Here is a 27,990-nt window from a genome sequence, read left to right as displayed (position 1 = left end):
AGTGTGCGCGCGCGTGGTGGAAATGGTAGCAAGATGGCGGCGTTGAAGGAGGAACAGTGCTACGGACTGTCCTGTGGAAGAGTGAGCAATGGCAGTAATGTATCCGTCTTTCACGTTAAACTAACTGACAGCGCGTTGCGAGCGTTTGAAGGTTACCAAGGAACCAAGGTAAACGGCCGTTTGACACAAAATGACATTTAAATTCCTGTTTGAATCCTCTGTGAACAGCTATGACAGGCTGGTGTTGCTATGATGGTAGCAGCAGCAGCCTGTAAAGCGCTGGCTAGTTGGCCACACAACTAGCTAGCTAATCCTTTTTTAACCAGCCGCCGTCCCCTGGTTAAACTAAGTCTGAATGAGCTTTAACAATAGCCCACTTGGAATGGTCTAGGTCCACTAGCTGGTAAACGTACTGCTGTAGCCGCTCTCTTACTGGGCAGTGGGTCCAGCTCCATTGCAGTAGCCTGAGTGTAGACTGTTCTTTATCACTCAGCCCATCACTTATTCGATGTGTTTGTGTACTTTGAATGGCAGCAGATTCAGTCGCAATAATGTGCTGCTATTTTTGGGGGGTGATATTGGCCCCGTTTACGGATTCTTCCGAACAAGTTTGCTGAGCTGTCAAATGTGTGTTTGCCAGGTAGTCTGAGACTGTCCGAACTTTAAACAACAGTTTAGTTACATTCAACAGTCATTTGAGTTGTGTCTGGTTGTGTGCCTCGGGTGAAGCGCTTTGAAGAAAACCTAGAGAACGCACAGTACAGAGTATTTATTGAGAATTGCATCGCTTCGTAGTAAGATATGCATCTTTCTCCAGCCAACAACAAACCACTGATTTTAGACACGACCAATAACCTTACATCGAGCAATTCAAGGAACAATTTCCATTCTGTCGACCGTGTGAGGCTATAGATTCACCTAAAGATTTTCTCCAAGGCATCGCTTTGCTGTTCCCAGCGATGGTCCATGTGTGGCTAGCTAGTCAGATGGCCATCTAACGTTTCAAGTTCTATAAATATTTGACTGGGAGAAACCTGGCAGGCCAAAGAGGACACTTTGTTGCCTCCAACTTCAGTGGCTGAGTACAGCTGGACTTCAGCTGATGACCCAAGTCAATGGCATTGATGTGACAGTTTAATTTGTTGTTAGACACAAAAAGGAAGAAATAAAGTTTTCCAGAATTCGTCTGATTGGTATAGTGTATAAGTCATTGTTGTCCATTAGGTAGTAGGTACATGTTGTTGTTTTTTAGTGGCCAAACGTTTTCATTTTGCTGCTCATAATTCTGGAGAAGGGTGCTTTTTTATTATTATTGGCCAGTATTAACTTGGCACAGGCTTTGCATGCAGAGATCTTTATGGGCCCAGGTTGCACCATTTGGTGATTTCTCCGATCTTTATTTCTACATTATCCTCTGTCCATGAAGAAAGAGTTGAGGGCTATCAAGTTATGCAGTACTCATTTTCTTTTACGCAGTGGAGCAGCCAATTATGGCTTTCTTCCTGTTTTTTTATTGTTAAGACACAGGCTATACCTCTCTGACATCTACTGCCTGCACAGACTTGTTTTGCTAATCACTTGCGCAAAATTCCCCAACATGACAGTATCGGTCCAAGATTATTGTACGTTTCTGATTAAGGCTAAAATTGTCTGTTAATAACCTTGATCTGCTGCTATGCTGCTGCACACCTTGTTTGAACAGTAGAAGGAAAAGTGCTGAGTGTCTCATGTAGGCCTGAGCAGCGAAAGGATCTCGGGTCAGTTCTGCATCACCGGGAGGGGTGGGGTACCGCGTCTGCAGCGAGGACGGCTGGGGACGGAGAACCTGGCATGTGGTCCAAGGACAACGTGGAATAATTAGAAATATATATAGGAGGGCTTCATGGCAAGACGGAGGTTGTCGTGGTCCAAGACTACGTGCTGGGTCCTGGTCTGAAGTTGTTTTAATGCCCCAACTGGCCATGCGTTCCAAACCAGCATGCAGTGCAATTATGCAGGTGAATTGTTTAACTCGTTAAACATACGTTTTGTGGGTATTACAAGGTTATGTTGATAGGCTGTGTCGATATACCCATTGCTCTTAATTGACTTGCCTGTGGTGGTTCATATGCGCTGCGTAATATGTTGAGTGTTTTAGTTTTACGGAATTGTTAAGCAGACAGTTGGAGAGCTGTCTGTTAGCTGATCTGAGTAGGAGCGGTGACATTTGGTGTGAGCCAGTTCTTTTGTGTGCTCATCAGTCGAAGGAATGGAATGAAACAAAGTGCTATCTGGGGTGTAGACGGGCCAGGGACTCCTCATATTCTACTGGCTCTGACACAAGCAAGAGAATCAAGTGAGCGTTGATGAACATCACCAACCTCAAGGTTACGAAGGGGACAGAAAGATGAGCTCATGATGATGTCATGGCTCGTATGTGTGTATGTATGTGTATTTACATATAGATGGATCTCTATCTCGAAGACTTTTAGATGGAGATCTAGAACACCATAACGCTGTTGTCTCCTCAAAGTCCAAATTTGCTTAATATGTAGGGCTAGAGTTATTAGGATGAATACATATTCGGGTCAATGCTATAATATCGCTACCATCAGGTGTATGATGTGTAAGTGGTTTGATCTTGTTAAACTACATTGTCCTGTGTTGTGTGGGCTATTACTGGATTGTAAGGATTCTAAACGTGTTGCATCGAAGCTATGAGCCATCATCGGAAGTGAGCTTGGTCAATGATTTGGCCTACATCTGAGTCATCCGTATGTAAATTAGTCCAGTGCAGTGCACTTAACCATATTCTGTTGAATGCCAGATGTCGATATGATGATAAATCCTGCTTGTGTTTCCAAATTTTAAAAATAACTCATTGGTGCCAAACCACTACTCAGTGGGTTTGTGCTGGGGAAACATTTTCTTTTTGGGCTGTTTGGAACATGTGTGACCCCAGATTATGAAGTACCCCAAATATGAAATTAGATATCGAATAAATATATATATATATTTTTTTGATGGCTTAATTGCCCTTGGATGTAGTATCTGATCTCCGCAACTGTATTTTGACAGTATATTTGTGGCTGTGTGTGTGAGTAGAGAAACCTCTCAGTGATATAGGTTTTCCGCCTGACCCCAGAGGGAGAGGAGTGATTCAGTTTTAATGAGCGCTGGTGTCTGACCTGCTTATCCTGTAGTCCTGCGTCTCACCCTGTATACTTTCAAATGGGACTGCTATTGTATTTCATTTTTTACTCGCGACAAAACAACAACCCCCACTCCCTCCCCATCTTACAGTGACCTAGCCAAAGTTTGAATAAAAAAAAAAAAAAGATTCCTTTTTCTTTAGGATGGATAAATGTAGAGTTGAAAACAAACAAACCATAACATTTGACTGCTGGGCTGAAGCTATAGGCTGCACCATCGAGTCAGTGTTGTTGTCAAACGTAAAGGCCTCGTCTCCCACCACCGCACGCACACATTCTAGCTCCTATAGGAAAGGTATGGGAAGCCGTAGAGACTGCCGGGGGATTGTGTTGCCTGTCGTGGGTCAGACGGCGCTTGTGCCATAGTTATTTAAGGAATGCTGACTCCCCAGTTTCAACAGATTGACCGGCCACTGAAACAGATAACCATAACTACCATTGCCAAATTGTTCTCCAAATGTCATGGTGTTCTTTTATGGCCTTCGCAGTTCACACAGGACAACATCATCCCGGTGTGAGGGCCTTTTGACGTGCTCATGTCGCCTGAGAAGATCCCTCGGTGTGTAGGTCCGGTCAGGCCTTGGTCCCAAGTCACTAGGGTACCTAGGGTTCTAGAGAGTATAGTCTTGAGAGGCATATAATTGCGCATGGCAGAGACTAAATACAGTGGGAATGCATTTTGAGCATGGTTCACGCTAAGTCAGGTGGTGTTTAGTCGAGAGTCGGCCCTCCGTTGAGGAAGAGGGTCAATAAGGCGATATGAATAATAGCTGCGATCGTCGATGCTGACCGTACACTTGAGCCAGGCAGGCGAGGAAGCTGGGACGATGGGGGTATTTAACCCTCCCTGGGAAACAATCATTTGACATCATGGTTTGGATTATGGTTGTTATTTTAACCAATTTCTATTCATAGGGAGCATCATGATGTCTGTATTATAGGTTGAAGAGGAGGGTGCTTAAACACATAGGGTACTGGTCTGTGATTCATAGGGTCCCTTGAGGGGTTTTCCTGACAGAATCCCCTGACCAAACGCTGGGGATAAACCGTGGGGCTGCCTCTGGTCTGGCGTCGCAGCAACAATGTGAAGGAACACACCAACGCTTTCTGCCCACAGAAAAAATGTCGACCTGTCAGATTAAGGACACGCTTTTCAAGTGCATCTTGTTTTAGTTAGACTGGGCACCAATTATGTGTTGTGGTGCTAGAAGTTGTTTAATAAAGTATTTGGACAGATGATCCCTGAGTCATAAAATAATTATTATTTATATAATATTTAATGAACGATAAATGTTAAGGGTGTACTAATTAAAGCCATTTACTAAGTCTTTGATATAGGGTCAGAATATGAGGTGGTGTTTTCATATTAATATGTTGGTAAGTGTCTACCAAAGGTAAAACAAGACAAACTTCACTCTTGGTTCAAATTGGTGTCCAAACATTGGGTCAAACATCATTGTTTAGGGTCTGAGAATGGTAACTTAACTAAAACATGCACCTCTGAAGCAATGGACCCGTTTGCTTTCAATGTTGGTAATATTTATAATCCGGAAGCCAGGGCATTTTGCTTGACTTGCAAAGGCATTGCATGAAATGTGAGTTGAAAGTCAATATATTGGCTTTGTAATTGCTTGCTCCATGGCATTCCCATGCCACATCCCTATTCTGTGGCCAGTGGGTGATTGTGTTTGAATGTCCATAGGCTTGTCATCAAACCATAGTCAGAAGCCACACTCTGGCCCGAAGGTTAGCTGGCTTCGTGGAACATTCTGGGCTGCGGGCCCAGAGAATAGTGACATGTCAGCAGCCCATTCAAATGAACAGGCTGAGTGGTGCACTATGTTAGCATGGCTTGCTTGGGAGGGGGGGGAAAGCTAAATTCGGTGCTCTGCTAAACCCTGCAACGGTAGCACGGAGAACGTGGCACCATGAAAGGTCTGGTGTAGTTGGACAGGCTATGGGAGTTCATAGCCCGACTGCTACTCAGACTAGCCTCCTGCAACCGCTCTATCCACAGGGCCTAGGTCTGCTGAACGGCCTCCTAACTTAAGCTGCACACTACAACCAGGGCTTATTTCATGATAAGGTTCTTACCTGGCAAAGTAGCTCATAGATAATCCAGTTACAGTGCCACACCGTGGTTTCCGAGCTGACAATGTTGCCTATTTATTTAGTGTCAAGGTATGACGGCACGATATGGTTGGCGTGATACACCGATTAATCAGCCGCCGATCACGATTGGCCGATATATATTCCTATATACTACTTAGAGACGTTATCTCCTAATCTACTTGGAATTTGCCTATGCAGGAGCCGATCACGTGACTCTAACGATTGTTCACAGAGTCACTGAGACGGTAATGTTATCCTGCTTTAAGATAATTAATCTGTACTCACACAATAAATTGAAGCATCACTCAACCCTAGAAAAAGCCTTTAGTTGATCTCGCTGATGGGATGCAATAACCAGCCTGAATCTCACCGGGCTTCATTCTGCTTGGTTTTATTTGTCTTTTTCTTTATGTAGGTTTGTGGTAAAATTAGTAAACCTAGACCTGTCGTTATTCACACATCCCCGTGTCAGTGGACACTACTGCAGTATCTTCAACCTGATATGACCGGGGGCTCCCCGTTCACTCCCTCTGCTTCCTATGTGACACTAACTGCTCCGCCTCTTTAACGGGAGATGAGCGAGAGCGGTTTTCCGTGACTCTGAACTGCGTAGTACAGCCAAAGGATTGCAGCCGTAGTACTCTCATGTCAACATGGTTCCTACAACGTGAAGCAGAGCTTTATTGAAACCTAGACTTCCTAACGGCCCCGTCTGCTGTGGCTGGGACCCTGGTCTCAGCTAACGAGAGGCCGTAGAGGCTTATACACGCTTATAGACACGCGTTGCTTACCTGTCACACTCGTTATTATGATTCCTATTTCATTTGTAGTTTTTGCTAAATTTATTGGCACAATGACACATTTCCAACTTGTTTCCGCGTGTGCTTAACTTTAAATCGATCCTGATCAATAATATAAGTTACCATTGGTTATTGCTGACTTGGTTGACTAGTTGGAATCCTGTCACACGAGACCTCTATCCGTTTAAGTGATGGCCTATGCGTAACACGTTGTGTATCTGGATAATAGGCTTGGCCACATAGCATGAACAAGAAGTAGGCTACAGATATATAAGCCTCTCATGTAGCCTATACGCATCGTTGCTGATCACACAACCTCCATAAACAATCCCGAAACACGCAGTAAAATCAATCAGGCTACATACAATAGAATAATGACCAATGATCTGTCCAAGTCACTATTTGTTACGAAAAAACATCATAACAACGCCCGCTTCCTCCTAACTAACTAAGAGCCCTTGTATAGGTGGCGCACAAGGATTTTCTTAAGAAGCATACTATTAATATTGTACCCATGCTACACACCAACTAAGTGGCTTTTCTGAGCACCACCAGTACCGAGGACGTAAGGTGGTGGTGTTGGAATTCCGGTTTATTGCATAGCATGATTCATGGCATCGGTGCTCCACGTTGCCAGTAATGAGATCTGTGTGAGTGTGTGGTGGTGATGGCTGGTTGAACCTGTGCACACTGATTACTCAACGTGTAACAGGTGTGAAGCCTCACCCAACCCCAGAGTTCAGACTCCAGTCAGGTGAGGCTTCTTAATCCAGCCGCCATTCACACACACACACTCCCGCAAATGTATTTGTTTCACTATAAAAAAATGCACCTGGTCGCTGCATCCTTTATATTTCGTTATATTACTGATGGAAATATTAAGTTGAGTGTAATGCAACCAGAGCCTTGAGTAAAGCGCTCAACTATGTATGAGTAGTAAAGTGCAGTGTTTTCCTGCTTCTGGGGTGAACATTTAATGAGCATTGAGACGGAGCTGTTTATGTTGTACTTCAAATGAAGGAACAACATTTCGTCCTGTAGACTTGGTTTTAGCGCCTTGAGTGAGATGCTGGCCGCTATGACCTTTCTGAGAAGGAGGACGGGCAGAAAATGTTATTCCCTAGAGGCCCACGGAAATGTTGCATTACATAAAAGTGGGATTAAATCGACACAGTGATGACCTTGTCCATCCTGACTGTATGATAACTTATAGAATCATCTTTACTATATCTCTATTCTGGGAATAGCCATCAGCTCGGAATAATAAATGAGAGGACCTTGTCTGTACTGACATGCATTCATTTCTGCACACCAGGACGAATGCACAAAACGTCTGCCAAGCAGCTGTCATGCTGCTGGATATATGCAATGTGCTTCGCTAGGGGGATGAAGACAGAGGCAGGCTATTGTTTTTAGTGTGTGTGTGTGTGTGTGTGTATTTGTAAGGCCTTGGCTGGAAGATGGTTGAAGAGGAGGGGGAATGAGATGCGTCAAATGGCCACATGTCTGAATCCAACCTTGGTGTCTCCAGGCCTCCGTCCTGCACGGTTGTGTTGTCTGTCGGTGGATCCACCGAGAAAGTAGTGTTACGTTGATGCTTCGTTCTGTTTATTTGAAGAATAAAAAAAAGTTGGCTGAGAATGAGAACTACAAACACGATACATCCACACAGACGCTCTGTGAATACCTGATAAACATGGTTTTACACGTTTCAAACTGTTACGTGGACCGTGATGGCAAACCTTGGAGGTTTACGAGGGCCTCTCTAGAAGGGGGTACTGCATTACAGGGAAAGGCTGGCATCTCCTCGCCGTTATTAAAATGACACAATTAAAAACGTGAATAGGCTGAGGAAGATATTAAAGTCACTTAAATCAATTTAACTGTTTTCCGCACAGGGACTTGGCAGTTTCTTGACTACAAAATGCATATACGATTAAACAAGTTCAAAGCGAGTCGTTTTCAGGTGTTTTTGAAGTGACACCAGTTGAGAGAGTAGACAAGGCTTTGGTGGATTAGTGTAAAGCCACTATGTTTGAATTCAGTTCAGGGATACAAGAAAAACAAACTACTCCCAGTGGTACATTTGATTGGTGGTCTTGATTATGTTAACATTTGAACACATGTTTTTTATTGTGGAAGTGTTTAAACATTAACACATTGTTGAAAATGGATGACAAATGCTGTGTCTGAAATGGCTAATTTGTTTATTCTCAACTTTCAGGGCCTCCCGACAGAACCTTTGATTCGATTTACTGGAAACCAAGGGGTAAGTGCATCCTTTCCCGAATATATGATGTGTGCAAAGCTGATCACATTTTAGTTAATGAAATATTACTTACTTGGTATTGAGAGTTTCATCTTTGACAAACTATTCAGTGCATTACTTTTAAGGACTAACTATGTTTATCACATTCTGGTTCTGCAAGGAGATGAATGAATCCAAAAGTGATTTAAATAAATGTATGCTTGGAAAATAATAATAATTTAAATCAAGAAGTGCACCTGCATCAGCTGATCAAAAGGTGTTATGAGGACCTGAGTCTTCCGGTTCACTCTGTTGGAGATAAACTACGTCAGTAACTGCTGACGGAATTGCATTAAGATTGCCTTTTCTTTTTTCTAGCCATTGTCATGACCAATCCATTGCATTGACATCTGCACAAAGCCTGGAGATAGTACAGTAGAATTGTTAAGTATAGTTTTGTATAACTATAATGGTATAGTATTAGTAACACCAGGCTGGGCTATCCCTTCAAGTCAGCAGTCTTGCAGATGCTCATTGTAAATTGGGTTCACTGTATGAATAAAGAATTGGCTATCGTGGCTACTAACTGCAACAGTAAGTGAGTCGTTTGACTCCAGTACAGATCCATTTGTTATAGGATAACTATTGTTCTGCTACTACATCTCAAGTCGATTTGACTCTGGGTCAAAACCTAAAGAATATTTCTGATTGGTGTGAATGCAGTTGACTGACTTAAATAATTAACATTGAACACAAAAAGGTCAATAGTTCACCTCCTGGTTTTTTTTTTTTTGAAAAGAGAAAAAGGATTTTCCTAAATTACACTGATAATTTTCTTCTATAACTAAATAATATGTCTATTGAGCCTATAACCAGATAACTGCGATTTGTATGCGACAAATTATCCCTTTCCAATCGATATTATTCAAGACTGCAGTGTCAACCATGCCTTTGAGCAAGGCACTTAACCTTGAATCCCTTATGGTGGCCTGGTTGTTGCTCTACGTAACTGCTCTCTCATTGTCTGTGTGGTACGTGAATGAGGTCATTCATTGTAGAAGCACTGAGCGATCACAGTGGATGATAATCTTTGAGATGTGATGTATGTCCCCTCACACTGTCCTAATGTATGGGGCTGCCCCGCTAAACATTGACTTCCAAGTAACTGTACCGGGCATCAATACTCATTTTGTTGTTTGATATATTGAATACTTTGTTTAATTTAATGTTTCTCATGCGTACCTACTGAATGGATGCATTCTAGTGCAGAAACTCAGATTTAAGGTGGTTGTTCCCGTTCCCCAGATGTCCTTCATATGCGCAGCTTTGCATTTAATGCCACTGCCCTGTAAAATGCATCCAGAAATAGATTTTTGCCACGGTATCAATTGCGGTCGTACCCAGATCAACTCGATTTCTTGTATTCATTGCATAAATGCCGTGTGGATTACAACTGATGGCTGTTGGTTTGAGGTAGAGCCCCACCTTTCCATGTTTTCTTCCCGTATTAGATTCCTGAATCATTCACCGCTTTTTGTAGCCAACCAGATCAGGTGGTGAGATGTGAACTATGTATCTAGTTCACATGTTCTGTTCTGCCTGTATGCTCATCTTTCTGAAAACGTGCACCAATGGAAGCTACGCAAACATTCGGTTGTAAATGTGAATAAATACTGTTTCTGTTGCTCTCCATACTTGGTTGATCTAAGTGGATAATAGGCGCAAGGCAACTTAATATATAGCACCTTTCATAAACCAGGAAGACTCAAAGTGTTTCATATAGAAAATAATAATAAATAAATGTAAAACACTTGAATGCCTGGTTATACCTCCTCGAAGCTCTTGGTTAGACAGCGGGTTGGTTGGTTTTGGAGCTGGGCTCTCACCTGGTTGGTTGAAGAGTGGTTTATGCTTTTTAATAATGTGGGAAAGGTACAAGCCACATTAGGGAAATTTGGGTCTCAATATGGCGTGTGTGTGGTAGAGACGTTTTTCCTTTCCATTGTTTAGTTCAAGGTGGGTTGGCAATAAAGACGGCAAGATTAGGCCACAGGTGTCTTTATATTTATATAAAGACACCTGTGAAATATATATGTATACATTAGAGCTGTCAAGCGATTAAAATATTTAATCGTGATTAATCGCATTAATGTCATAGTTAACTCTAATTAATCGCGATTAATCGCAAATTCTTTTTCTATGCTAAATATCCCTTGATTTTTTTGTCCCATAATTCTTCCATTTTAATTCTCTTATCAACATGGTGAAGTGCATCGGCTTGCCTTGTGCAAATGATTTTTTATTGATAACAACATTGTCATATACACTGATCAAAACAGGACGATACAAAAAAAGAGCCTATAGTGCAATTAAACGACTGCTTTGAACAAATGTCATTTGAACATAGCAGTCAGGCTACTGCTTCTTTGTTTTGAGCCAAAGAAAAAAAAAAAAAAAATTTTTTTTTTTTTTTTTTTATAAAATAATTACGTTAATCGCGCGATAAAAAATTTAACGCCGTTAAATTTGGTTTGCGTTAACGGCGTTAATAACGCGTTTGACAGCTCTAATTTTTATAATTCTAATAATTCAGTGTCAATCGTAATACAATTTAGATATTGGCATTTGATGTCTTTTAAGACGCTCTAATGGTCAGAAGATATTGCCCAGCAATGATCACTAAATGCGAACTATTCTGTCATGGGAGGGTTGCAGGTATGGGAAAGCTTTAGAATGTTCAAAGGGCAGTATGTTTTTATTTGGGGTATTCTGGTCCTTTACAGAATGCCCACAACAGTGGGGTTAACGGTAGTGCCTTTGTGTGAAGTTCCATCGTACAGATGGTTTATCACTAGCCTGGCTAACGCCAGACCTCATCTCAATCTACATTGATGAGGTCTGGGAACCACACATTCATTTTCTCGTACTTGAGGCGGGGTTTATGATTGCCCGGAGCCGTTTATTGGGCGCTTGGAATGTCTTATCATATGATAAGCCAATCATATCAATTATACCAGATGACGAATGTAGAGCGAAAGAAATTTGATGAGGATGTGGGTGGGTGTGTCGAATAGACGTCGTCATCGTCTTGCCGTCCCTCCCCTCCCCGTTCTGTCATTGGTTCCCTATCTCAGGCGAAATTCGGATCCATGGAACCCAGGCTGCCTAGCAGCGCGAAATGAAATTGCGTGCAAGGCAGCATGGGTATACCCAGTCTAGTTTATCATGGCAGCCGACAGAAATGATGGTTGCTTGCCTACAAACCCAGTTGTTTTATCGATGAGCAATCGTTAATTTCACTCCGCAAACACAGCCCAACAGCTGTTGCTGCTATTGAGGACACATCCCAGAGTCTACTCTTGACACACTCTTGTATAGTGTGTGTGTTTAGCTATAATATCTTAGTTTTTTCTTGATGAAAATGTAGTCGAACATCCCACTGAGCACCACAGGGTGAACCAGAGTTGCATGTCCATTTGCATGGCTCTATATACCGTGTGCTAGATAGGTAGTTATGCTTTACTTTCTTTGATTTTTGTTCTTCAGGTACTATAAACTTGAACAAATGCCAGCTGCCACTCTGTTTTAAGCGCACTTGTGTCTGCAGTCAAGCAAAACATTTGCTTGTCTGCATTGTCATGTGCCCTTTGGGCTGCTACTTTGTTATTTTTATTATACTCTGGCTCAGTTTTCCAACTTGAAAAGCTAACTTGTCCAAACGGTGAACACGGCAAGCGTTAAGAACTTGGATTTTTGGATTTTAACAACTGCGCTTACCCATGCGTACATTTCTGGCTGACAGAAGATCCAGTAGGTTCTGGTGCAGGAGTTTTCATATTCCACATCAATTGGACAATTTTAGACAGTATAGCCTTTTGGCCAGCTCAAGTTATTTTTATATCTGCCATCATAAATACATTAAAAAAAAAACAGACTGGTTCACCATCTGCTGTTCATTTAAAAGTGGTATGAATTCGCACATTTCTGTCAATATCTGTGTATTGGTGCAAGTTTCACCTCAAGCTCTTGACATTCACTGCTGGTATTTTAAGTTTAGATTGTTTACATTTACTTGCAGCAAGAAACTGCCCCACTTGACTCCAGTCATATCTTCTATACGAGTTGAGTTACTTTTTCACTCAGCTAACTGCACTATTTCTAAGCTCAATAATTACATGAAGCCTATCGTGAAAGTGATTCCACTGAGGTCACCTCCGTGTGATGAATGAATGAGGAAGTGATCCATCTTTTGGGAGCCCTGATCCTTTATGCATTAAGATGTACGTTAAGCTGTGGTTTTTTTGGGGGGGGGGGGGGGCACTAACTAGGCTGGTTCCGCGTGGTCATTCTGTGAGGAGGAGCTCTAATACCCCCTCCCCCTGTCGTCCTCTTCCGGGTGAGTCAGGAACAGGACTCGAGTCCCTCCTCTGAGCCTTTCAGCCACTTCCACCGCGTCTTAATCATCTCTGGTTTCACAAACAGGCTCACACTCGACATCCTTTTCCCCTGGATCAGCAAGAGCATTACTGTGTACAGGTGTAGAACGGGGACTGTGAATGCTTGTCTCTCTCGCCAGCGCGCAGTGGGAGGGGGGGGGGGGGGGGTGCAGAGGCTGTCGTCATGGCTGGTCTAGGTCCAGCTGTCAAACACCGCCGGCTCCTCACCAGCAGCATCGTGTCCCTGATACTCCTAATTAGGGCTGGGTGAAAAAATAGATTTAATCGATTTTGGATCGCTTTCATTAAAATTTTGTTGAAATTTTATTTATGAGATCGATTCATTTTTTTTTTTTTTTTTTTACTTTTGCACTTTAATAAACAATGCCTTAATGCAATTTGCGGCGGTGGAATGTTCAAGTACACTTGCATTTCCTTTCTAATTTCAAAATTGCACTTCTGAGACTTGAGACAGTTTTGTTTACAGCTCAAGTTTAAACTGTCCAATTTACAAATTTGCACTTAAAACCTGTTGTTTAAGATGAAGAGAAAAAATAAAGTACATTTGTATTTCTTTTGTAACAGTTACCTTTTCATTATTTAAGAGCAGATTGAATCGAATCGTGATTAATCAATTCAGAACCTTATGAATCGAAATCGAATCGATTTAGGAAATTGGCCACGATACCCAGCCCTACTCCTAATGGAGCTATACAACCTACATGTCTTCTAGTGACCCCACACACTGTCTCTGGCTAGACCGCACCTGCCCTACCTGGTTGTCATAGGTAACCACTGTAACAGACCGGCCTAAACAGGTTTTTTGAAGGATGCATCAAGCACAAATTAGGATTTGAAAGCTCTACTTTTTCCAGAACCACTGACTCATTTTAATAACTAAACTCTCTTCAGTGATTGCGTAATATGTACCACAAATTTTCTACATAACTAAACTACCTAACTTCAAATAAAATAAACTATTTATTTTATTGTGGTTCACTGCAAATCTAAATAAACCAAATCTACCCTACACCAAAACACTGTGTGCTTGATATCACCGGGTTTGTGATGCTATCAGATCTGCTCTAAACGCTATCCGGCGTTGAACGTCATGTTGTTTTCGTCCTCCGCTGTTATGCAGCGATACCTTTCTCAGTGACCTTGTTGTGCGGCTCACGTGGACCAACACAGTGATGTGGGCTGTGACCCAGAGGTTCAACTGGCTCAGGGGGTAATCTTGACTCTGAGCCCCTTGTGGTAGGCTGCAGCAACGGTGGCAGAGAGAGCGTCGTGTTCCAGCCACAGCGACTGTCTCGGGTATTCAGGGCCTGGGGTTTCCAGGGAAGGGACAGCAGGGTTATTTTTAGTTGACCACCTGCAGGCCTCGCATGTGTTTGGACCTCGGGTAAACAAAGCTGAGCCACCTTCAGCCGTGCGGTGCAGTGAGGCAGGCCCGATCCCTGACCAAGGAGCCAGGGATTGCCTCTGCACTGATCTAGGGTTAAGGCCCAATCCCATTTCTACCCCTTACCCCTTCACCTTACCCCTTCCCCTTACCCCTTAAAAACAAGGGGGAAGGGGAAGGGGTAAGGGGTAGTAATGGGATTGGGCCCAAGTCTTTCACCTTCAGCTCACTGGGAATCGGGTTGTTGTTTTTTCTGAAGGGGGCATAGTCAAGATCACCCCCAAAAGGATAAACGCACCGTTCCTGTCATCATACGTCTATATTTCGTATATTTGGTTGATTGGAACATTGTTTGAATTCAGACATTTGAGCTGGACAGGTTTTCCCCTGGATGCACCTTGCTCTGCAGGGCTTCCTTCCTCGTCATGACCTGCCACCTCATGTCTGGCTTCTTTTTTGACCTGACGATCGTCAAATGTGGCTCTCTTTGGCCCTTCTCACCATCACCTTAAGGTTAGCGATGACCGTGGAGAATGAATGCCAACGGGTAGACGCTTTGGTTTCGCACAGCGTTTGTTTCTTTCTCTTCCTTTTTTATTTACTCTTTAAGAGGTATTTGTGTGATACTAATCCCAAAACTATTTTGGGTTTTCAACGGTACTTCTGCATCGCACTGTTCATTGGCCAAGATAACTTCCCCTTTTGTAACCAAAAACAAACCAGATTACTAATTTCAGGGCTGCTCGTCTATTTCATCGTAATGCAGATGCGATCAGGTGAAGGGTAACATCTGCTGGGAAGGGAAGGTTACTATTAGGGTCGACTGGTCTCCAAATTACCAACGAATTTTGAAGTACTTATCATAGCTATTCTGCTACTTAAATCTTTGTCTTTCTTTTTTTTTAAAATACGGTTTCCGTTTGTATTTGTGTCTTCTCTAGCTGGAAGCTGGTCAAGTAAACCAGGCAGGAGATATTGGCCGTCTTTCCTGGCTTTATTTTTTCTTTTCACCGCCAATGTTGCCTAGAAGGAAAGCTTTGATTCACGTCTATAGATTTGTCAAGTATCTGAATATCTGCTCCATAAAGCTAGCTTTTCTTTGTGTTGCTAATTGGATTTATGGAACGTGACAAGTCGACTAATAATCCTATATATCACAATGCGTCTTCAAAGGAATTTGCGTCATCGATAGTACGGGTACCAGACTGAGTCATCCCTCAATTGCGTCAACGACCGGCTAATCTGTGATGCCTGATGTGTCATTGTACAGTCACTGCATGCAAAACAAACTATGTGTAAGGGGTTTAACTGTTTCCATCCAAAATCATAACCATATGGCTCAGTTAACCAAATTTCCACCAAAACATTGTTTCACGGTCATCCGTGGTGAAGGAAAACGGCAACTATGATTCATCTGGCTTTGTTTGTAGTGACCAAATGTATTTGAATGGAATCGGCGGATTTGGTCTAAGTTTTCCCCTCTTGTCTCTTTACAGAAAATCTCAATACCGCGACCGGAAAATCCAAGCGAGCTGCGGACGTTTACTTTCTACCTGTCTAACGTGGGGAGGGACAACCCCCAGGGCAGCTTCGACTGCATCCAGCAGTTCACCACCAGGTGAGTCGTCACTCGGCCCCACAGGTATCGGAGACATGGAGGCCGACCGCCGGGCACTCTCCCATTTCGTTCCGCCAGCTTGGGTTGATGACAGAAGGGTAGGAACGAGTGCTGAGAGCATGCAGTCGAATAATTGCCTAAAAACTATCACCAGGTGACTATTCTGATAAAGCAGAGTCCTTGGTGCTCCAGAAATATTCATTTTGAAAGAACTTTGTTGAAACCAGTAGATTAAAGGATGCAAACTCCTTTCTCATATCTGTCCCTGTCATGCAAAATCTAGGAGATTAACTGTTGACTGAAATAACTGGAAGGGATCACACATTTGGATAAACTCGGAAAAAAAATAAACTGCATGCTCCTCTTTGATTCCTCTTGGAAACCCCTCTTCTGAAAGTATTTCCGACGAGGGGTCGATTGGAGGTAATCCACGTCTCTGTCTGGATCCTAACAAGCCTCTAATTCCAATACAAACCATCAAAACCGCGCTGGGCTGCCAGCACCGTCCCCTCTCCTGCCAAGCCCTCATCAAAGTGGAGGGGTATCAAAGAGTCTGAGGAGAGCCAGGGAAGGATGAGATTTGATGGCGCACTGATCCGTAATGTGGGAATCCACAGTTGGGTGGAACGACAAGCGGACAGAAGGTGTTAGCCACGTAGTTCCTTTTTTATTCCTCAGCTCGGGGCGAGTTGAGCAATGAAAGGCTCTGCTCTGATGTGGAACGCAATCAAGGTTTGAACTCCGAACTTTCGGGTCCTCTTAATCAGTTGCACTTCCGCTCCCGCTCTGTGGCGCTAATATGAATTGAAATAGGCTTAGAGGCTATTTCTGTCACTTTTTGAACTCTGGGTAAAGCGATCTTGCACGCGATTTTCCAGAAAGTCGCCTCGCCTTCCCTTCGCAGCACCTCCAGTCATAATGGCGCTGTTATTTGCCTGTCATCGTGCCCCCCCCCCCCTTCCCCTAACGAACCCTCGCTCCGTCTGTTGTCACAGCGAAGGCAGCATTCAGCTGGACTGCCTGGCCGGGATCCAGGACAAGATCACGGTGTGCGCCACCGATGACTCGTACCAGAAGGCCCGCCAGAGCATGGCGCTGGTGGAGGAGGAGACCCGCAGCCGGGGGGCCATCGTCATCAAGCCTGGCGGGAGATACGTCGGTAAGGACGAGCGGAGGGCACCCCCACGCAGGTTGATTTTTGTTTTGTGGGGACAGATGCAGTGCACGTAGACACACTGAGAACAGCGGTCCAATGCGAGTAGCACGCTGCTCGTAGCGGATGCTTCTTTGCAACACCCCTCTCTAGACGGGACGGGTGTTCAAGTCACGTCAGTGGGCTTCCATAAAGGGCTGGTTGGAGAAGATGCACAGCCACCCGAGCACCCATTAGTGTTATTATTCATATTATTAGATATTATCATTCCTATCCCTGATGATCATGTTTTTCTACTTGCCCAGACGTGACACCATTAACGATACAATCCCACAAGAATCCCATTAGTATAAATACTCTGGAAACGTTCCAAGCAAACATTTAGAATCATTGCAACACATTGTTATGATTCTTAAATACGATCATTTCAGTTTGACCCATCGACGTTTGTTATGAATTCTCGTTCACTGGTTGTCATCTGGGCGTTTCACCGTGTGGCACGGTTGCAATGACCCATATAGAAACAAGACAAGAGCACAGTTTCCCTTCCTTAATGACTTGGCTGTACTGTACATCTCAAGGACCCAGATGGCTGCTATGAGCCCGTGGCCATGCCACCACCAGAGGCCAGGCCAGACAGGACCACACCTGGTGTTTGGGTTGTCAAACCAACACACTTGTCAGTACGGCTCACTTGTTACCAGGCCCTCAATGCTGATGGTGGCTGGTTCGCTTCAGTCCAGCGTACAATGCATGAAATAAATACACGGGTGAAAACACAGCGCTTTAGTAAGTGCCAATCGCCCAGTAAGGCGATGTCTGGTGGTCCTTACTGGGCGAAGAGGGCTTTGTTGTTATTCTAGTTTCCCCCGAAAGCTACAGATTTTTATTTGGAAACGGACCCACTAGAGTCAAAGGAGAGAATTTACCGGCCACAACGCATAAACGACATGGCTGGTTTCTTTACTCGGTAGCCCCTGCCTCATTACCTGTGAACAAAGCGCATTGGGAGGACGGTCAGCGACGGTGCAGTCCTTCACTGCCCGACACTGACTCATAAAGGCTTTAGTCCTCTCCGACCGTGTCTCAGCCTCAGTGGGAGGTGAAGCACCAGCTGACACTGAGCATGGTTTACCGGAGGCTGTTGTCGATGTGTTAGGTCCGTGCTATGATTCGATACTGGTGTTGATCATCGTCTGAAGGTTATCATACTGCTCTTGACGTGAGAATGTGTGGTAGAACACAGACTTCAGCGTGTTTATCCTGAGGCCAAGTAATGCCCCGGTTGAGGAGTCGATCCAAGGTATCCCCCACTGTGTTGTTTGGCCTGGTTCGGGCTTCACCACTACTCCCGTCTACATAGGCAGTGTGGTTATTCTACCGCCTGCTTCCCACTGCTCTAACGTCGCGTGTGGGGTCCTCCCTAGGCAAGAAGGTTCAGATCCGGAAACCGGCTCCCGGCCTTTCGGACGTGGCGCCGTCTCGGAGGACGTCGCGGCCCGTCATCATCTCCAGCACGGCTCTGAAGAAGAGCGCCGCGCAGCAGCGGCCGCTGAGAGAGCGCCTCAGCCACCTGCTGGCCCTGAAGCCCTACAGGAAACCAGAGCTCATCCTCCGGCTGCAGAAGGACGGCCTCTCGCAGGCTGACAAGGAGACTCTGGACAGCCACCTGCAACAGGTGTGCAGCCGGCCAGGGATCATACACGGATGGGGGGGGTACAGACTCTGCATAGCGACACACTTATTGTGTTGTTTACGTCCTGGTTATGGTACTTGGCTGTGTAGCATCTTATCCTAGCTATCTTTGTTGGATATAGGGAATGGGTTAACGACTGCTAGTGCTTGGCACTTGGTCGTAGGGCTGGGTCAAAATATCGATTCATCAATGCCCTGCAATTTATTTGTTCTCGATTCAATTTCGATTCAGAATTTTTTTTTAAATCAATTATTTCCCCCAAAGAAAGAAAAGAAGCATGCTGAGTCATTGCAATCTAGAAGCGAGTATGCCTAAATGTACAATGTACTTGCCCTTTTACATTTGTCCATGTTATGATTATTACTTTTATGCTGCAAGTTTAGCTCAGGAACAATACTATACAATGGTGTATTCCCTTTTTGCTAGTTAAAGCACAATGAAATGGTAAATTCTAGAGCTGTCAAGCGATTAAAATATTTAATCGTGATTAATCGCATTAATGTCATAGTTAACTCTAATTAATCGCGATTAATCACAAATTATTTTTCTATGCTAAATATCGCTTGATTTTTTTGTCCCATAATTCTTCTCATTTTAATTCTCTTATCAACATGGTGAAGTGCATCGGCTTGCCTTGTGCAAATGATTTTTTATTGATAACAACATTGGGCATATACACTGATCAAAACAGGACGATACAAAAAAAGAGCCTATAGTGCAATTAAACGACTGCTTTGAACAAATGTCATTTGAACATAGCAGTCAGGCTACTGCGTTTTTTTTTTTTGTTTTTTTTTATAAAATAATTGCGTTAATCGTGCGATAAAAAATTTAACGCCGTTAAATTTGGTTTGCGTTAACGCCGTTAATAACGCGTTTAACTGACAGCTCTAGTAAATTCATTTTGAAATGGTTAATTCTAAATAATATTTAGGTATTTTTGTCATCTGCACGACAGATGTATTGTTCACCTTATTCTGACAAATGTACTCGTTCTGAATCACTTTGGATAAAAGCGTCTGCTAAATGTAAATTTATAAACCAACCAATTTCTGCCTTTTGTAATCTCTCCAGGTGGCGAACCTAAACGGCAAAGATAACACCTTCACATTGAAGGACTCTTTGTTTAAAGACCTTCAGAAGGACTGGCCAGGCTACACAGAGGGCGATCAGCAGCTTCTCAAGAGAGTCCTCGTTCGGTACGTGAGGGGTTTGCCTCAGACGCACACCGCTCTGATGTTATTACTCCATCAGCCTTCAAAGGGTTGATAGTTATTGACTTCCTGATTGGGAAATTATTTACGTGTCAGTGATGGATATCCCATTATGTACTTGATTCCTATTAGTTATAGTTATGTTTTTCGTAGCCGTCGTCATCCAACCTCGTGATGTTTCATACAAGGCAGGTAGTAGTCCATGCTCTGTAAGCATTATGGGTCCATCTCCGATAAAAACCAGAGCCTGAGGTAATGTAGAGCTACCAACTCCTGAGTTTTGTTTCCACTTCTGAAATGTTGCTGTAAGGTGGCAGGAGGTTCCTCTTCTGCATACGGAGCTGTATATAATGTATAACATGCATGTTTGACTTCAAATACAATATCAATTGTATTGTAATATTACTGCCGATTGCTCTGACCTATACAACACAGTCAATTTGATCATTTTAGCCGACCAAGGTATCGTATGCACAAAGGAGGCAGTTGAGTTTGGTCACTTACTTTAGTTAAATCAAGTATATCAACTTCTATGTAGTTGATATACTGTACGTTTAATGTAAGTTTAATGGCGTTAAATTTAGTCTTGTCGTTATGCTTTTATATGTAGTCATTTCAGTATAGGATATGACTTTTCTCTCCTTTCACCCTTTTATGACCTTTCATGCATGTTTTTGGCAGCATATATGGTCCAAACATTGCCATTGTGTTGCGTTGCCACGGGACCTGAATCTAAACAAGCCCATACGAATTCTTTGCTGTTTTTATTTCCTCATTCTGCCTGCCACACACGGCTGCTGCTCTCCCCACACAATGACCTATTTTTGCCTACTTATGTTTGTCAGCTGATTGCCTGACATTTGGAGCCAATATTTTGAGTTGTGAAATGGACGGTTGGACTGCGTGCGCTCTCGAGCATTACGGGTTATTCTGCTTGTGTTGGTGTCGTTTAAGGTAATTCAAGTGATTCCTATTGACCTCCGACTACAGTGTGATCAATTCCCTATACAAAAACTAAGAACACGTTGACCCGTCCCAGAATTCACTCGGTCTGAAGCAAGCCTAAGGACTGAGGCTCAATAAAGCTCGTCGAGAATCCTCCCTTAATCATGACCTGCAATAACCCGAGGCATGCAAATTCAGGAGGAGCTTAAACGTATTTCTAAATGATCTCCAGGACTAAGGTTTTTTAATGAGCGCCACTTGGCGTAAGATATGTATTTAATAAATGTATTGCTGAAGGTTAACCTCCGAACATCTAAACATAGGTTCAACATTTATATCCATAGCTATTTTTAACCGTTCTAATGGCAGGTAGCGTGGGCCCTCCCACGAGGTTTTTCTGTGTTTCATTGAAGTCTTGTGTGCTCGCTTTGTTGACAGTACATGCTGCTGGCGTCGCTCCCAGTGGAAAATATGGTTTCTCAAGATGTGGGACAGAAAGGGAGAAGGCGGCTCCCATCAAGCTATATATAGAGCAGGCAGCACTGCTCAGGGCTGGGCTTGGGTTTACCGAGAGAGCTCACAATGTTTTGGATGCACCAGAGCAGGAATAGTTCACATTCTCCGTGATGTGCTCAGACATTCCTGTGGTGATATCTGAGGGCAGCTCGAGTCTATCGTTCTCACTGTGCACATGCACATTTGCATGCTCTAATGCATACGGCAGAGCATACATTCCGGCTTGTGTACACTAGCACACGTTTGTAATCTCTTGCGTTCCCGGCTGTCATATGTGCAAATGAACTTTGAGCCTTATTGGTCAGTTTATCAACTAACTGCCAGCCTGTTGGTAACCACCAACCAACCCTTTCCCCACTTCTTGATTACGTCCCAATCTACCCTGTCACCAGCTCCCCAACTCTTCCTCCTCTCCCCCCCCCCCCCCCCCTTAGTGTAGAGCTACAGAAGAACCCAAGCTAAATGATTCAGAGGCCTGGGATGCAACAGTGTTCGAGCGTGCACTGCTCCGTGTGTGAGCTGGCGTTGTTCCCAGGTTCACCTGTATACCGTCCCCTATAGTCTCTCGGGGGGGGGGGGGGGGGGGGGGGGGGGGGGGGGGCACTGGGTTCCCAAGCTCTCATGTTACCTTTACCGGCGCATTTAAGCCTCCCTAACGACCATCACGGTGTGTCCAGTGTTCGGCCTGTCCCCAACATTGGACGCACCATGAAGAAGTAGTCCTAGATAGGGGTGGGAAAAATAATAGATTCTTCGATGCATCGCGATTCTGTGTAGAACGATTCCGTCTCGATTCAGATAATTAATAATCAGAATTAAAAAAATAAAATTGTATTTTTATTGTATTTTATATTAAACTTGTTCACCTCCTGCAACATTCTCTTCGACGGAGAGGAATAATTTGAGTAGTTCTAAAATTATTCAATTTATCTTCAATGTGTATTAGCCAATCTGATATTTCTCGAAGCGATTGCGATTCAACCTACGCATAGCATGTACGCACACTCAGAGCCAGATACAAGAACGACAAACAAGTTCTTATTCTTATAATTGACTAAGAGCAGGATTTTCTTTAATGACATAGAAAAGAAAGATTAGAAAGAAAATAAAACTAAATCTGTTAGTTTTTTACCTACAGTGTGTTGTTAATGCGAGTTGGATTGATTATTGCATTGTTCATAGAAAGTCATATTTGTGACAAAAGCCCCTAGAGGATGGGGATGACGAAACACGCATGAAAGACTTGAGTTGGTACCACCTGGTAGGGCTGCTCGATTATGGGAAAAATCTTTTTATTTATTTATTCTGCATGCCTCTCCCAAAAAAAACATTGTAACTGAGAACTTTGAAATTTCGGCTTATAGAAATACACAAAATGTCAAAAAGAAAAAGTTCCAATCTAAAATTATAAACAGATATGTATCCAGCTGTTCTGCCTTTTCTATAAAACATAAAAATAATAATAATAAATACAAAAATCACTGTGTGTGTGTGTGTGTGTGTGTGTGTGTGTGTGTGTTATTGTGTTATTGCGTCATCCTTCTTCGTTGTTGTTTTTTTTTTTCTTTCGCTAGAAGTATTTTGGATTTATGGTTTGTCCACAAGCTGCTTTTGTGTGTCAGATTTATGCGTGCGTAATCAGGATACACACACGGCGTGTCATGCCTCAGCCAAATGGTGTCGCAACGCAGAAGGGGAAGTGCAAGGTCACGGATCATATTTGTCAGCGGCCGGTATTGCCCCTGGATCAGCGCTGTTCTGCATGTTTCAGAACGCAGCCCACAGTCAGAGTACTTTGACCTTTTCACCGCGCACGAGTTTAAGGGGCACTCGTTTAATCTTCTACAGCGCTTTAAGTTGGCCTTAAGCATTTTCGTTTGGCTCGAGTAGACCCTAATCTCCCTTGTTTTATAGAAAACCGGACCAGTGAAATCCACCAGCAGATATAGCCCATGCCATAATCCTTATTGTGTGCCTTTGTGTGTGTGTGTTTTTTTTCGTTTTCCTCTCAGGAAAATGTGCCAGTCCCAGAACACTCCTGTGACCGCACCCCCTCCCGGACCCCCTCCGGCCCCTCCATCTGAGAACCCCGTGAGCCCGCCCAAAGAGCTGGCCAGCCACTCCCCATCTCAGGTGAGTCCGCCCAAAGAGCCGGCTAGCCCCTCCCCTTCTCAGGTGAGCCCGCCCACAAAGCCGGCCGGCCAATCCCCTTCTCAGGTGAGCCCCTGGGCCCCCCCCCCCCACCAGGGAGTCTGTCTTTACCTCCGGTGCAGTCCCCTTCGGTCCGAGTGGGGTCCACCTTTCCTTCACCTAACCCGGTGGGGGAGAGGGGGAGGGAGGGAGAGGGAGGGAGAGAGAGATTTCTATGGAGATGTTTTCGGCTCATTCATAAATATAAACTGGGAGTCATCGTGCCCACGCAGGAAAAGGCTTTGCCGCTATTCATTGGAATTATTTGGTGTGTGTCAAGACAGACAGACGGACTGACTCACTCCTCGATGACCGATCCCTCGCACACCCTGCCGTGTGACGCAGCAGACGACCTGTCATTCTTCTGCCTCTCTCCTGTGCCCCACCCAAGAGGCTACCCCCCCCCCCCCCCCCCCCCCCCAGACGAGGGCTGCTGATAGGCTGTGTTCCCTGGTGTTCAGGTGTCCATTAGGCAGGGTCGAAGCCGTTCCGCTGCCGGGTATTAATAGTGACTTCCTCTCAGCGGGGGGGGGGTTCACCTGACTCACCTCTGTACTGTCTCGCTCTCCCGCTCCCTCACCCGCCCACGCACACGCGCGCCAACACATACACGCACACACACTCCTGCCTGAACGCGAACCAACACGAGGGCCGCTGCGTCTCCGCTGGGCCGTGGGTGGGTGCGGGCTGGACGGGTATAACCGGTCCTGTCGGTGAAGTGGTGTCCAGGGGGTACTGCTCAAAGGGAAGCAGGGTTAAGGAGAGCTGCGTGTGTCCAAACGCGGTCCCGAGTCGTTGGTCCATGCTGTTATTTCAGGGCTGTAAAGTCTTCCTGTTGCGACAGCCAACCGCACACGGTCATTAGGTGAGCCACTCCCAAAGCGGTTCAGCCCACAGGACGAATCCTCTTCTTGTGTGTGGAAGACATCACTCCCACGCAGCCCAGAATAGAGGCTGCTCTGAATCGGTCCTCAGTTTGTTAGTTTTTTCACCTTTTCCCCTTTTTCTTTTCTTCACCATTTTGCTGCAGTAAAATACTTTATGGAAAATTTAGCGAGTTTCCTGAACGTACTATCTCCCAGTTTGGAAATTTGCATCATTAAAGCGAGACAGGCCGCGCTGGTTTAGAGTTTGAGTCCGGGTAACACATTTGTTACGGGTCGTTTGTCATTTAGTGGCATTGCAGTGAAATGACGATGTGACGTGTATCACGCAGTATATACCACAATATTGTAGTCTAAATGTTCACTAAATGATTTAACGTTGGTACTTGAATTGAGCTCCTTCTCTGACTTTGTGGTACGATCCGTCCAGGTCTCTAGACTTCCACCTGATGATGTGGAGAAGTTTAAACTTTCCACCCTAAATAGTGATATATCTCTATAGATATTTGTCGATATAAATATACAGTATATCTATAGATATATCTATTTATACACGTATATCGAGATATAGGTATATTTAACAATTATTCGTCGAAGGCGAAGTGAATAGAGGGGATTAGCTATTGAAGGAGCCTGAGGAGAATAATTGTTTTAGTATAAACTACACGTTATTGATTGAGATCTCAATCATGGATGTTGCCCAACATCCTGAGATAGCGACCAATCGAATTGCGCAATCTTAGGAGGTTTACGTGTAGCATACACTAAAAAGATTTAAAGGTCTATATCGAGACAGACAGTAGGTATAGTATAGATATCTATCGCTATATATCGATATCACTGCTAAATATCAAATGTCCTTGTTGACAGAAACGACCCGCTGGCGACTTCATCGACCCTCTGGGCCAAACAAGAAGCCTCGGATATCTCACCTGGTCAGCAAGGCTGCCGCCGGCCCGCCCAACGGCAAGCTCACCTCATCCAACGGCAAAGAGGCGGGCGGGGGCAGAGACGGGGGCGGGGGCCACACGGCGACGACGACGGCGGCGGTGGCGGCGCCAACCGCGGCGTCCGCGCCGACGGTCGTCCCGGAACGTCGTCATGACGACGGAGCAGCTCCCAGCAGCTCCCCCTGCTAGACATTCCGCGCCCCTTCGACCCGCTGTCCGACGTCAGCAACGACTCGAGCCACAACGGCCGGGACTGCGAGAGCCAGGAGGCGGCGCTGTCGGAGCGGCTCGGCCCGCAGCCCTCCCCCTTCTCGGGGCCCGGCGCCACGGCCAGCGCCGCCTCTCTCTCGCCGTGCCCGGCCTGGGGCCCGCGTCCCGGAGCCGCACGGGCCTCGCCGCGCCCCGGGACAAGAGTCCGTCCCTGCACAGCAAGTCCAAGAAGAAGTCGAAAAAAACACAAAGACAAGGACAAGAGCAAGGAGCGGGAGCAGGAGAAGGAGAGGAGAGCGGCGGCGGCGGCGGCGGCGGTGGCGGCGGCGGCGGCGGCGGAGCCCAAGCGGAGCTGTGACCTCATCAGCTCCAGTCCAGAGAACGCCAAGACCAGTATTCCACACAGAAGCACAGGTACGCTGGGGACACGCCGTTAAGGCTTACTTATGGTTCCACAGTGACGCAAGGTAATGACCACGCACTCGCTTCGACGTACTCGTGGCCCTGTTTTGGTTCTGTGTCGGGTCGACATTTGCGTTCCGAGCACCAATTGGTGCCGTGTCGCAGGAATTTTTGGGAGGCGCACGTCCGTCCCTTGCGCTGGACGCAAGGAGGGTCCGCAAGGACGTGATGGGGCCGTGAAGCCCCTTGCGTTGCGTCGACGTCCAACCATAACTAAGCCTTTACACCTTGTACTTGGTACCGGGGGGGGGACACACTTACACCGAGGCGGAGCAGGTTGGCTGGTAACCGCAAGGTTGCCAGTTCGAGTGTCGAGGTGTCCCTGAGCAAGAAGCCTCGCCCTCGCTGCTCCTGACGAGCTGGCTGTCGCCTTGCATGGTTGACTCGGCCCGTGTGTGAATGTGTGCATGAATGGGTGAGTGTCAGGCCATATTTGAAAGCGTTTTGGATAAAAGCGCTGCTGCCATTCCTCGGGTGGTTCTCGATTTCTGTCCGAGTTGACGGGCGGGTTTGTTTCTTGCAGATATCAACGGAGTGTTCAACAATAGCAGTATTCCCTCGTCCTCGTCTGAGATGGCAGATTATACAACGTAAGTTCATCCAGGCCCGTCGTGTCACTGCCCCCGTACCGGCCCCTTCCCCGCTCACATGTTGTATAAGATAATGTAACGATAGATGATCATAGAATACCTTCGTTAGTAATCTATTGGAGGATTCAATTTTATTTGGTTGAACAACATGTCAACACGTAGGGGAGAGTATTATTCTCATGATTTCCCCCCCCCCCCCCCCCCCCCCCCCCCCCCCCCCCCACAACCACCACTGAACCCTCCCTGACAGGAAGTACTGGTGATTGGCTCCCGGAACAGCGGCAGACGTATAAGACGGACTTCAACGCGGAGTACAGCGAGTACCGGGGACTGCACGCGCGGATAGAGGGCGTCACCCGGCAGTTCTCCGTCCTGGACACTGAGCTCAAGCAGCTCCCCCAAGGCACAGACAAGTACAAGGTGAGACCCCCCCCCCCCCCCCCCCCCCCCCCCCCCCCACGGCACGCGGCCATATTGGGAAGGGCAGCCTCTCCAACGCCTGTCGTTATGGGTTATGATATTTTTAGAAAGTCTCGTTGAGTTCTTGATCTGTTTTGCCAGAGGGTGTTGAAATAATCACATCTAGATAATCATCACATACAGAACAATTCTAGAGCCATGGATACACAATCACAGCGTTCACACCTATTAATTAATATTGCACGGACGTAAACTGTAGTGTTTTTATGGTGTTTCTGATGAAAGGGTAGTTGTTGATTTGGGTCTGAAGGTCGTGTGACGTGGGGACTGATTGTTATTCATAAAAAGCAGACGGGGCAGATGTCTGCTTGAAATGTTAATCAAGATCTAACCACATGATCATTCGATGGTTAATGCCCTTTCGTCTTCTCTTCAACAGACAATCCACGATCAGATACTTCAAGAGTATCGCAAAATAAAAAAGGTACGTACTTCCAGTGTTTTTCCAGTACTTACTTTGGTGTCATGAATCATTTCACATGTATGAGTAGACCGTTTCTGACGCTTCATAAACCTTTTCTTTCCTTTCTCTTCCAGACTAACCCAAACTATAGCCAAGAGAAGAATCGCTGTGAATATCTACACAACAAACTGGCGCACATAAAGAAACTTATAGCCGAGTACGATCAACTGCACCCACAAAACTGGCACTAGCTAGGCGTTGCTTCCGTATTCTCAGTCAGAGGAAGGGAAAACTCTGGATTGTGCTTTTGCTCTAAAAACAAATTGAAAAAAAAACGAAATAAAAAAACCGATGAAAGATGCCATGAAGGGTGACTTCCCTTCATTGGGCCAAAAGCACTAGTGATGAAAAATGCAGATTCTATTTTTTTCTTTCTCTCTCCCTCTTCCTCCCTTTTTATTTTTCCAGAGACGGGACGTTGGCCGTT

General features: G+C 45.1%; 1 protein-coding gene across 1 annotated transcript; it reads left to right on the top strand.

Moving 5' to 3' along the window:
• The first annotated feature begins 2 nt into the window (after nucleotides 1-2).
• On the top strand, nucleotides 3-27,838 carry ell (elongation factor RNA polymerase II). The gene is given in 16 exon segments (XM_030373158.1): nucleotides 3-168; nucleotides 8,328-8,372; nucleotides 15,689-15,810; nucleotides 16,806-16,969; nucleotides 18,391-18,641; nucleotides 19,734-19,858; nucleotides 23,347-23,467; nucleotides 25,279-25,314; nucleotides 25,317-25,477; nucleotides 25,525-25,699; nucleotides 25,702-25,806; nucleotides 25,808-25,982; nucleotides 26,554-26,620; nucleotides 26,875-27,040; nucleotides 27,480-27,524; nucleotides 27,638-27,838. Coding segments are annotated over 16 exon segments (2,010 nt in total). The 5' UTR covers nucleotides 3-33; the 3' UTR covers nucleotides 27,755-27,838.
• The last annotated feature ends 152 nt before the right edge of the window (nucleotides 27,839-27,990 follow it).

This window comes from Gadus morhua, chromosome 12 (assembly GCF_902167405.1).
Source record: "Gadus morhua chromosome 12, gadMor3.0, whole genome shotgun sequence".
Taxonomy (NCBI): domain Eukaryota; kingdom Metazoa; phylum Chordata; class Actinopteri; order Gadiformes; family Gadidae; genus Gadus; species Gadus morhua.
Note: the sequence above shows the minus strand (reverse complement) of the source record. Positions and strands in the feature narration are given on the sequence as shown.